This window comes from Oncorhynchus tshawytscha, linkage group LG03 (genome assembly GCF_018296145.1).
Source record: "Oncorhynchus tshawytscha isolate Ot180627B linkage group LG03, Otsh_v2.0, whole genome shotgun sequence".
NCBI lineage: Eukaryota > Metazoa > Chordata > Actinopteri > Salmoniformes > Salmonidae > Oncorhynchus > Oncorhynchus tshawytscha.
Window position 1 is genome coordinate 57,339,922 of NC_056431.1, and position 12,513 is coordinate 57,352,434.

The following is a 12,513-nucleotide window of genomic DNA, read 5'->3' on the forward strand; positions in this document are numbered from 1 at the left end:
GCATTTGCAAAAAAAGCACAATCGTTGCACAACTGTACCTAACCATAAACATCCATGCCTTTCTTAAAATCAATACACAGAAGTATATATTTTTAAACCTGCATATTTAGCTAAAAGAAATCCAGGTTAGCAGGCAATATTAAACAGGTGAAATCTTCTCTTGCATTCATTACACGCAGAGTCAGAGTATATGCAACAGTTTGGGCCGCCTGGCTCGTTGCGAACTAATTTGCCAGAATTTTACTTAATTATGACATAACATTGAAGATAGTGCAATGTAACAGGAATATTTAGACTTATGGATGCCACCCGTTAGATAAAATATGGAACGGTTCCGTATTTCACTGAAAGAATAAACGTTTTGTTCTCGAGATGATAGTTTCCAGATTCGACCATAATGACCTAAGGCTCGTATTTCTGTGTGTTATCATGTTATAATTAAGTCTATGATTTGATATTTGATAGAGCAGTCTGACTGAGCGGTGGTAGGCAGCAGCAGGATCGTAAGCATTCATTCAAACAGCACTTTCGTGCATTTTGACAGCAGCTCTTCGCTGTGCTTCAAGCATTGCGCTGTTTATGACTTCAAGCCTATCAACTCCCGAGATTAGGCTGGTGTAACCGATGTGAAATGGCTAGCTAGTTAGCGGGGTGTGCGCTAATAGCGGTTCAAACGTCACACGCTCTGAGACTTGGAGTAGTTGTTCCCCTTGCTCTGCATGGGTAACGCTGTTTCAAGGGTGGCTGTAGTCAATGTGTTCCTGGTTCGAGCCCAGGTAGGAGCGAGGAGAGGGACGGAAGCTATACTGTTACACTGGCAATACTAAAGTGCCTATAAGAACATCCAATAATCAAAGGTATATGAAATACAAATCGTATAGAGAGAAATTGTCCTATAATTCCTATAATAACCACAACCTAAAACTTCTTACCTGGGAATATTGAAGACTCATGTTAAAAGGAACCACCAGCTTTCATATGTTCTCATGTTCTGAGCAAGGAACTTAAACGTTAGCTTTCTTACATGGCACATATTGCACTTTTAATTTCTTCTCCAACACTTTGTTTTTGCATTATTTAAACCAAATTGAACATGTTTCATTATTTATTTGAGGCTAAAATGATTTTACTGATGTGTTATATTAAGTTAAAATAAGTGTTCATTCAGTATTGTTGTAATTGTCATTATTACAAATAAATAACTAAATAAATCGGCCCATTAATCGGTATCTGCTTTTTTTGGTCCTCCAATAATCAGGTTTGGCATTGAAAAATCATAATCGGTCGACCTCTACCTAAGACTGTTACAGATGTTTATACTCCAAGATGTGTTATCAGTCATAATCTTGTACCCATAAAGTTGATTCCCATTGTTAGCTCCATTACCGTTAAATCAAATGGGAAGCCCACTCTGGCTAGCACAAGCTCAACCAGAGCTATTAATTCAAATGTGAATTCCATAAATACGGATATTCCCTTGGTTATCAAATCAGGTAAGAGGCTTGGGATGTTGCACTTAAACGTGCAGAGTTTGATTTAAAATAAGGACCTTGTTGATAACAGTAATCTTGTGCCTATAAACCTGAATTATACTGTTAGCACAAACTGTCTGGACTATTAGGAAGCCCACTGTGTGCAGCTCACCCAGTACTATTGGCTCAAATGGAAATATCATTGACATGTCTATCTCTGAGAGTTTTTTTTGTGCTTTCCTTGGGAAGCCTAACAAACAGCCCAGAAAAGGGCTAAAAATAGCCCACATCAACCAAATTCATAAAATCGATAACTTGCTAACAGTAGACAACATTCATATACTGGGTATCTCTGAAACTCCCTTAGATAATTCATTTGATGACACAATGGTAGCAACACATGGTTATAACATCTACAGATGAAACAGAAATGCCAATGGGGAAGGTGTTGCTGTATATATTCAGAGTCATATTCATGTAAAGCTTAGAGAGGATCTCAAGTCAAATGCTATTGATTTAATATAATTTCAGCTGCCTCACCTAAAGCCTATTCTTGTGGGAAGTTTATATAAGGACCCCCGAGTGCTAACAGTCAGTATCTAGATAACATGCGTGAAATGCTTGAAAGTGTATGTGATATCAACAGAGGTCTATTCTCATCAAACTGGTTCTCATCAAGCTGTCCACTCAAGAAAGCTTCAAACTGTAACCAGTACCTGTAATCTGGTACAGGTTATTAGTCAACCTACCAGGGTATTTACAAACAGCCCAGGTACTAAATCATCCATGTGTATTGATCACATCTTTACTAATGCTGCATAAATCTGCTCTAATGCAGTATCCTCACCCATCAGATGTAGCAATCATAATATAGTGGCCATATGTAGAAAAACCAACGATCCAAAGCCTGGGATTAAAAAAGTGTATAGGAGATCTTACCAAATGTTTTCTAGAGATTCCTATGTTGAAGATGTAAAAAATATCTGCTGATCTGTTGTGTTTAATGAGGAGCAACCAGATACCGCACTTATGGAATTGCTTCTTCCAGTTACCGATAAGCATTCAACCATTAAGAAACTGACTGTCAAAACGGCTAAATCCCAGTGGATTGATGAGGAATTTAAAAACTGTATGGTTAAGAGGGTCGAGGAAAAAGGAATGGCAATTAAGTCTGGCAGCACAGCTGATTGGCAAACCTACTGTAAAATTGAGAAGTCATGTGACTAAACAAAAATAAGAAACAGTACCTCGAAACAAAGATAAATGATAAAGGATGATGGTAAATAGCTTTGGAGTACTTTAAATGACATATTAGGCAAAAAGGCAAACTCCATCCTTCATTGAATCAAATGGCTCATTCATCACAGAACCCTCTGATATTGCCTACTACTTGAATAACTTTATCATTGCCCAAACTAGCAAACTTACATGCTAACCACACCACTCGGGTCACGTGCGTTGCAAAATAAATGTACACATACATGTTATTCAATCATTGCACCCACACTGCTCGCAGGCGTCAGCGAGCATCTCGGCGCTAAAATAGAAATTGGTTTTATTTTACAACGCTCAACGCGTTGCAAGTCCGGCCTCTCCCATCTCCTCATTGGTGTTTAGGAGCATATACCCACGTGCCAACTCCTCATTGGTTTTTAGGAGCAAATACCCATGTGGGTGATTGAAAGATGAACGTAGGTCCACACTCTGGTAGGTTGTAGTAATGCTGTGAAGTTGGTTGCCAACCGTCATATAAAGTCCAAAGAAGAAAAATAAGCCATAAGGAAGGATGAGAGATGACGAGAAACTAATTTGGTTGACCGTTTTATCTGTGGATTAACTGTCGGAGTTGAGGACCTTGTGCATTTCAGGTAAAATAACAACCCAATGTTTACATACCAGGATAAATTAACTAGCAACAGCAAGCTAGCTAGCTAAATTGCCATAAATGTTGAATGCTTTTTGACCTGTCCCCAAATTAATATAATTGGTTCAGAGTTTGTTTTGATATTTCAACTTGCGTGTCCTGATCGCTTCTGGTGTGAGTGAACAAAATCAAAATACGCACAATGGCCAGTTTGGCCAGCATGTTAGGCATGACATGCCAACATCAAACTCAGTCTTCATATTCATGCAGAACTGACCTGATAATGAAAGACAAGCATTGTAATTATGAATTCTGTAAAGTGAGTGTGGAAGAGGTGTGTGACCTCAGACCTGGAGAGAAGCAAAAATCATTCAGCTACCCAAGAATAGCAAAGCACCCTTTACCCGGTTCAAACACCTGACCAATCAGCCTACTACCAGCTCTTAGTAAACTTTTGGAAAAAATGGTGTTTGACCAGATACAATTTTATTTCACTGCAAACTGATTAACAGCAGCATGCTTTATGGGGAAGGTCGCTTAACATGTACAGCACAGAACGGTGTATAGCACTGACACACCAACACAAAAGACCAATGATTGGATGAAAGAAATGAATAAGAAAATTGTGGGGGCTGTATTGTTAAGACTTCAGCTTTCGAATATTATCGATCATAATCTGTTGCTGAAAAAAAGTATGTGTTATGGCTTTACATACTCTGCTATATTGTGGATAGAGAGCTACCTATCTAAATAAGTATTTTGCTTTAAAATATACTTAAGCATCAAAAGTAAACGTAATTTCTAAAATATACATAAGTATCAAAAGTAAAACTTAGTGGCAACAGTTTGGGGTAAGGCTATTTCCTGTTTCAGCATGACAATGCCCCCATGCACAATTTTTATTTAAATGGTATTTTTTTAACCTTTATTTAACTAGGCCTAGTTAACTGCCTGTTCAGGGGCAGAACGACAGATTTGTACCTTGTCAGCTCGGGGATTTGAACTTGCAACCTTTCGGTTAATAGTCCAACGCTCTAACCACTAGGGTACCCTGCCGCCCCAAAATTGAGGTCCATATAGAAATGGTCTGTTGAGATCGGTGTGGAAGAACTTGACTGGCCACTAGGCTCTGACCTCAACCCCATCGAACACCTTTGGGATGAATTGGAACGCCGACTACGAGCCAGGAGTAATCACCCAACATCAGTGCCCAACCTCACTAATGCTCTTGTGGCTGAATGGATACTCCAATATCTATTTGAAAGCCTTCCCTGAAGAGTGTCCATGATTTTGAAATTAGATGTTTGACAAGCAGGTGTCCACATGTCATGTATTTTTACTCAAGTACTTTACACCACTGATGTTATTAGCTTTTTTGTGCACAGTTGTGTGTGTTACTCACTCCTCGTCTGTGATGGACTCATGGCAGTTGTCACACACCCGCACCTCGAACTCGAAGCCCATGAGAGGGATGGTGGAGCGCTTGGCAGAGCACTTTCCACACACAGCCTGCCCACACTTCCTGCAGTGGTGCTGGGGGAGAGGAGATAGGAGATACTGGGGCTTGGGTTGGCCCTACTCGGCTGGCAGACAACGACAATGTGCATATATCTCACTCATGTAGACTCACAAACAGGTGAGGCCACACCAGGGCTGTTTTTCTGTATTTCACCATGCCATAGTAAGAACACAAAATAGGGACTTCTCCTGCCCTTTTGTGGACAATAGGTGAACTACACCCCAGAGTGATAGTGACAGTATGGAGCCCACTGTACCTGGCGCAGGCCAATCTTCTTACTGTCCCACATCTGTTTGAAGTTCCAGAAGAATGGTTGCTCACACTTCTGACACGAGTCACTGTCCAGCCACTCTGGGGTCTGTGGGAACACACAGATAGACAGGTTGAAAACAGACCTTAAATACAGTAATTCTCTAGAATCAGCTTTCCCTTTCTCAATCCTACCTTTAACCATTGGGAGTTAATAAAGGGAACTGACCCATAATCAGTGCTTAGGTATAACCTAAGTGAGAGATGGTTAGAGCCAAACAAAGCCATAGGTAGTCTACACAGATTCAGCAAACTATCTGCCATGTTGGCACTGAACACCTCATTTGCATTCAGTACATGAACATTCAAATTTTCATTCAGTTTGTCATTCTCTCTGTCTGTGCATCTATGGCTGTGGTTTAAAGCCACTCGGTCTGTTTCAGGTCTCTCTCTCACACCCCCCCCGCAATCCGTCTCACTGCCTTGAGGTTTCTCTTCCTCCCTCCTTCTGCTCCATCCCTCTATCTTTATCAGTCCATCCCTCCCTCACCTCCTGTCTGGTCACGTCCATGTTCCAGATGACGATGCCTCCATCTGAGCTGCAGGAGATCAGTTGACGTGTGTGTGGCGCATAGCACAGGCCCTGGACCTTATCACTGCATAGTTAACACACACACAAGGATGCAGTATATAAAGCTTGATTTGATGATTACATTTCATACATTCTATCCACAAGTGCTCTTGGTTTTCCATTATGCGGACTCAGACACCTTCTCCAACTGCATGACTGCACATGTATCAGCCTAAAGTTATGGATCATTACTTAGCAGAAACGCCCCTTAGGAGACTACTAGAGGCATTTCAACAGTTTCTAAGACTGTATCATCCAGATGAATACACTGGGTTTTAATACTACAGTGGGAGTACATTTGAAGACTATATTGGACGACCATGTTGACGTTCAGTGTGCAAGTCTTACTTGTGTCCCTGCAATTCTATGGCGGTGCCTTTGCGTCCCCCGATGTCCCACATGATGATGGAGTGATCTGAGCTGCCAGAGAACAACACTCTCTGGGCCGGGTCCCAACACAGTGCCGTCACGTTGCCTAGAGACAGCAGAACACTTAACACACATTATTTAGATCGTACTGGAGATAACGAACATTCCCAGCCTCTGGATCTTTAACTTGACCTGGTCAAGGCTGTACCAAGTGGAACAAACTAAAGAAACAAACTAAAATGGCTCACTGAGTTTCTACTTCTTGGTAAGACAGCAAATGCACATCCACCCCCCCCCCCATAACAGAAGGAAAACTTGATTATTTACTTGTAATTTTAAAATATGGTGCAAATTCATCACGTCAAATATAAGCCAGTACACCAGGCACCAAATATGATCCATTGTCCTCTTAACACCCACTCTCATCCCATAGCTCTTCCACCATCCCATGTACTGTTTATTATTGTGAATGTAAATTACCACCAAAAAGTTAGAAAGAGTAGAAAAGTAGGTTAAGAAATAAAAAAGAGGAGAAAGAGAAAAATGATTTAAAGAAAATAGGGAGAAGTCAAAACAGGACAAAACAAGAGATGACCAGACAGGACAAGACAGGAGGGGACAACAAAGGACCAGACTAGTGGATAAGTTGCCAGTTAGAAGAGATATAATAATTAGGTAGGAAGTGCCATATTTGGGGTTGCCTGGGGGCAGTGTAGGATAGAAATGGTTCCAAGATTGTGTAAAAGTCCTTCAGTTTGTTATTTAGTTTGAAGATGGATATCTCCAGGGAGGCTAGGTCAGACCATAAACTAAGCCAGTGTATGGTTGAAACATTGGATCTGCTTTTCGACTTGAACAACATCCCTTTTTTCCCAGATTGTTAATGAGATCAAAATAGTCCTTAAAAGAAACAGGGGTCGTCATCATCAAAATAGTGTAGTATACAGAGTGAAGGGGATGAAAACATGGTAATATGAAAGATGACAGACAATGCTGAGAACTTTTTTCCAGTAATTCTCAATGATGGGACAAAGCCAGAACGCATGGAGATGAGTGTCGGGAACATCTTTTTGGCAGAAAAAAACACAGAAGCGAATCAACAAGCCCCATCAGCCACCAAGTTCCATAGATATTGTGGAATTTATGTAGGACTTCGTACTGGATAAGTTACATTTTCTTATTATATGAGATGCTGTGGGCGGTGGTAAATACTTTCTTCTGGGCTTCCCTGTTAAGGGAGATGTCCAAATCACTGGTTCCATTTCTCTAGGGAGGATAGAGCATCACCTACTCCTGTCAGTTTTTTAAACATTTTGGAAGTAATATTTATTGAACTCCGGTTGTCTAAGAGCAATCGGCTTAGCTCCGAGATATGTTAATGCTTCGGATTGAATTGTAATTTAGATTTAAGTAGCTGTTTAATCTGTACTGAACACTTGAGGAGCTATTCAAATGAATCCTTTTCTGTATCTATACTGAACAAAAATATAAAACGCAACATGCAACAATGTCAACGATTGTACTGAGTTATAGTTCATAGAAGGAAATGAGTCAATTGAAATAAATTAATTAGGCCCTAATCAATAGATGTCATGACTGGGCAGGGGCGCAGCCATGGGGAGCTAGGCCCACCCAATCAGAATGAATTTTTCCCCATAAAAGGGCTTCATTAGAGACAGAAATAGTCCTCAGTTTTATCAGCTGACCGGGTGGATGGTTTCAGACGATCCTGCATGTGAAGAAGCCGAATGTGGGGGTCCTGGGTTGGTTACATGAGGTCTGCAGTTATGAGGCCAGTTGGACATATTGCAAAATTCTCTAAAACGGCGTTGGAGGAGCGATATGGTAGAGAAATTAACATTAAATTCTATGGCAACAGCTCTGGTGGACATTCCTGAAGTCAGCATGCCAATTGCATGCTCCCTCAAAACCTGGAGACATCTGTGGCATTGTGCTGTGTGACAAAACTGCACATTTTAGAGTGGCCTTTTATTGTCCCCAGTACAAGGTACACCTGTGTAACGATCATGCTGTTTAATCATCTTATTGATATGCCACACCTGTCAGGTGGATGGATTATCTTGTCAAAGGAGAAATGCTCACTAACAGGGATGTAAACAAGTTTTGTGCACAACATTTGAGAGAAATACACTTTTTGTACAAATGGAAAACTTCTCGGATCTTTTATTTCAGTTCATGAAACATGGGACCAACACTTTACATGTTGCGTTTATATTTTTGTTCAGTACTTAAATGAAATGTCCTTTATCAAGTAACTTGTCCATGCTTCCAGTGTATTTAATGTGAAGGGATTGGAAAAGGGCAGTTTTTCAACAGATTGAAAAATATAGGGAAGATCTTGAATCTTAAGTGGTTTTACGCAGGAGGCTTCTATATCAATCCAGGAAGGTGAGTTTACAGCCATTTGGCTGTTATTCATTCCAAAGGCCAAATAATAATTTAGAAAGTCTGGTGCTACTAGTCTGCCTTTGGGTTTACAGTATTGTAATATAGTAAGTTTAATTCTGGCCTTTCTCTGTCTCCAACAAAATCTTGAGATTTTATGAATGGTTAAGGGTATCAAACCATTTCTGTAGGGGGGGGGGCTGGAATCATTTTAAATGTATTAATACGACCGGCAAGAGACAGAGGAAGAGGTCCATCTTTCGAGATCTTCTTTGACCAATTTCAATAGTTGAGGGAAATTATATTCAAACATTTTATCTAGCCTGTGTGGTACTTGTACTCAGAGATATTTAATGCCTTGAGGTGACCATCTGAAGGGGATATTTGTGGCTAGAGAGTCCCAATAAAATAGATTTATAGGGAGGATCTCTGATTTGCCCCAGTTAATCTTATATCCTGAGATACTATAGAATGTGTTAATTGTTCAAGAGCAAGAACTTGTTGGACTTATCCCTGAGTTCATGGCTATTTTGTTGTGTTCTTATAACTAAACGCCTGTTTCTGTCGAAATAAGAATTTCATTAAGTTTGAGTCTGGCCTGTAATAGTCGCTTAGGAATATTATTGGTTTGAATGGATGCAAGGAGGGTATCAAGAGCATTGACATTTTTCTCAAGTTCCTATTTTATTTTCCTTCTTTGCTGAGCAGAAGAAGATCATGTGTCCTCTAAGTAAAACTTTAGCAGTTTCCCAGAGTAGCATTGGAAATTTGGGACATCAAAGATGCATTACCGATGAAAAGGTCTATATGGGAATACGTTTTATGACGAGGTGAGAAATAGGTATACTCTCTCTTGTCTGGATTGAAGAGGCGCCAAATATCCACCATATCTTGTTCTATCATGTATCCTTTAATGGTCCTGGGGCGCTTGTTGAATGCATGTGACATGGGCTCCTGTTAACTAGTGGGTCAAGAACAGTGTTAAAGTCCCCAATTAGAATTCTTGTAAATGCTTGAAGATTAAATACAAAAATTGAGGACAGACAGTATTGGGACCATATAAATTCAGTATGGTGTATGATTGATTGTACCATGATTAAAGATTAGGCGCCCTTCAGGCTTTGAAAAAAAATTATGAGTTTAAATAGTGTTTATTTTTTTGAGGATGGCAACCCCTCTGCTCTTGGGAGTTAAAGGAAGAATAGTAAAATTGGCTTATTCACTTTATTTGTAATTTCTCATATTCTCACAAGGTCAGTTAGATGTGTTTCTTGTAATAAACATATCTGACTTGAACTGCCTGAGAGGGAAGAGGATTCTCAACCATTTTTTTGGGGGTGAATTTATTCCTCTAAAGTTCCAAGAGGATGCAGTTAGAGTTGCATCACTCAGTTTAGGTTGGCATTCAAATATATGTGGTATTAATACAGTATTATACATGTCTATGATCGTCAATGGAAATGTTGCTGAGAATATGGCATACCAGGGATCCCATTAATCTAACAGGCAGTTTGATCAGGCAGCAGCTAAAGAGTAAGACAAAAAAGGATCGACCTTCGAAACATATAACGCACAACCAATGACATACACACATTCAGTAAGCAGGACAACAGAAAAGAAATACAATGATGCATTGAATGAATGTTGAAAAAAATTAAAGTGAATTGCCTTTTTAGGCCACTGGGGGTTTACGCTCATGTAAATCTCTTGAGCCATTCTTGAGCACCCTCGTGTTAAATTCTTACTTATGTTCAGGGCAGTTTAACAGGCAGATAATTGCATAATGGCAAATGTGTAATAGGGTTGAATGGCGAGAACCCGGTTACTGAGATTTACCACCCAAAACCACTCCCTTTTCCCGGAATAAATAACTGAGAGAAACATGTAAATTATAATAAATTATTTATATGAACAGCATGGCGTGAAATGAAAATAAATGTGTCTTCTCTACCACCTCTGCATGATGATTCAACGCTCAGAGTGGGGACAGACCCATCTCAGTATGGAGCACAGTTCACAATGCATGTATACCTATCATCTCATCATGGTAACTTTTTTTTCTTGTGACAGGTAGGCCTACATTTGCTGCAGCATAGCCCATGCTACAATAATATAAAGACAGAATGCGCATCTAATTTAGCCATCTCCAAATCAAATCAAATTCTATTTGTCACATGTGCCGAATACAACAGGTGTAGTAGACCTTATAGTGAAATGCTTACTTACAGCCCTTAAGCAACAATGCAGTTTAATAAAAATACAAAAGATACAGTTAAAATAAAAGTAATACATAATTAAAGAGCAGCAGTAAAATAACAAGAGAGAGGCTATATACAGTGGGTACTTGTTAGTAGAGGTAATTGAGTCCTCAACTGGCATCGTAATTAAATAGTACCCGCAAAACAACAGTCTCAACGTCAACAGTGAAGAGGCGACTCCGGGATGCTGGCCTTCTAGGCAGTGTTGCAAAGAAAAAGCCATGTCTCAGACTGGCCAATAAAAAGAAAAGATTAAGATGGGCAAAAGAACACAGACACTGGACTGTCACGTCTTTATTTTAGTTGGTCAGGGCGTGAGTTGGGGTGGGCATTCTATGTTGTTTTTCTATGTTTTGTTTTGTTATATTTCTATGTGTTTGGCTTGTATGGTTCTCAATCAGAGGCAGGTGTCAGTCGTTGTCTCTGATTGGGAGCCATATTTAGGTAGCCTGTTTTCTACTGTGTTTTGTGGGTGGTTGTATCCTGTACAATACCATACAGGACTGTTTCGGTTGATTGTTTGTACTTTTGTTCAGTTGATTTATTAAATATATCATTATGGACACTTACCACGCTGCACATTGTTCTGATCCTTGCTACTCCGTTACACTGGACAGAGGAACTGCCTAGAAGGCCAGCATCCTGGAGTCGCCTCTTCATTGTTGATGTTGAGGCTGGTGTTTTGCATTTAATGACGCTGCCAGTTGAGGACTTGTGAGGTGCCTGTTTCTCAAACTAGACACTAATGTACTTGTACTCCTGCGCAGTTGTGCACCGGGGCCTCCCACTCCTCTTTCTATTCTGGTTAGATCCAGTTTGCGCTGTTCTGTGAAGGGAGTAGTACAAAGCCTTGTACAAGATCTTCAGTTTCTTGGCAATTTCTCGCATGGAATTGCTTTCATTTCTCAGAACAAGAATAGACTGACGAGTTTCAGAAGAAAGTTATTTTTTTCTAGCCTGTAATCGGACCCACAAATGCTGATGCTACACATACTCAACTAGTCTAAAGAAGGACAGTTTTATTACTTCTTTAAACAGAACAACAGTTTTCAACTGTGCTAACATAATTGCAAAAGGGTTTTCTAATGATCAATTAGCCTTTTAAAATACTAAACTTGGATTAGCTAACACAACGTGCCATTGGAACACAGGGGTGATGGTTGTTGATAATGGGCCTCTGTACACCTATGTAGATATTCCATTAAAAAATCTGCCATTTCCAGTTACAATAGTAATTTACAACATTAACAATGTCTACACTGTGTTTCTGATCAATTTTATGTTATGTTAAATAGACAAAAAGTGCTTTTCTTTCAAAAACAAGGACATTTCTAAGTGACCCCAAACTTTTGAATGGTAGTGTGTGTATATATATTTTACCCCAAAAACGTATGGGGGATTGGAAATGCAGACAATTACATTGATGGAAGCAACAACCTGCAATATCAAAGCTGATCCACCTATGGAAAAAAAAAAAACATTTTATACAATAAGAAATACTAAAAAGACAAAAAAATATTTATGTAGTAACGACAATCTGCAAAGGCAGATTAGCCACTCGTCGCCGGATCTTCACAAGGCACCCCAATCTCCTTCCACAAAACCTCTGTCTATTTCTCCTGGAAATGACGGGGATGAGGGCCTGTTCGGGTGTCTTGATTAAATCCCTCTTGTCCGACTCATTTAAGACAAAGTATTCGTCCAGTTCAAGGTGAGTAATCGCTGTTCTGTTGTCCAGAGGCTCT

The 12,513-nt window shown here is 39.8% G+C and overlaps 1 protein-coding gene across 2 annotated transcripts in view; it reads right to left on the reverse strand.

Annotated features, from left to right (window-relative positions):
• LOC112235457 (WD repeat and FYVE domain-containing protein 2) overlaps positions 1 to 12,513 on the reverse strand; it is a 34,644-nt gene that overhangs the window by 3,875 nt on the left and 18,256 nt on the right. Inside the window, exons 7-10 of one of the 2 annotated variants that reach the window (XR_002951069.2) lie at positions 6,084 to 6,210; positions 5,655 to 5,760; positions 5,112 to 5,213; positions 4,739 to 4,919 (exon numbers count right to left, since the gene is read on the reverse strand). Coding sequence is in view for 1 of the 2 variants with exons in the window: in XM_024403913.2 (XP_024259681.1) it covers positions 4,739 to 4,869; positions 5,112 to 5,213; positions 5,655 to 5,760; positions 6,084 to 6,210 (466 nt within the window). In the remaining variant the exon portion in view is untranslated. The remainder of the gene's footprint in view (positions 1 to 4,738; positions 4,920 to 5,111; positions 5,214 to 5,654; positions 5,761 to 6,083; positions 6,211 to 12,513) is intronic. The other variant, XM_024403913.2, reaches the window with a different exon arrangement.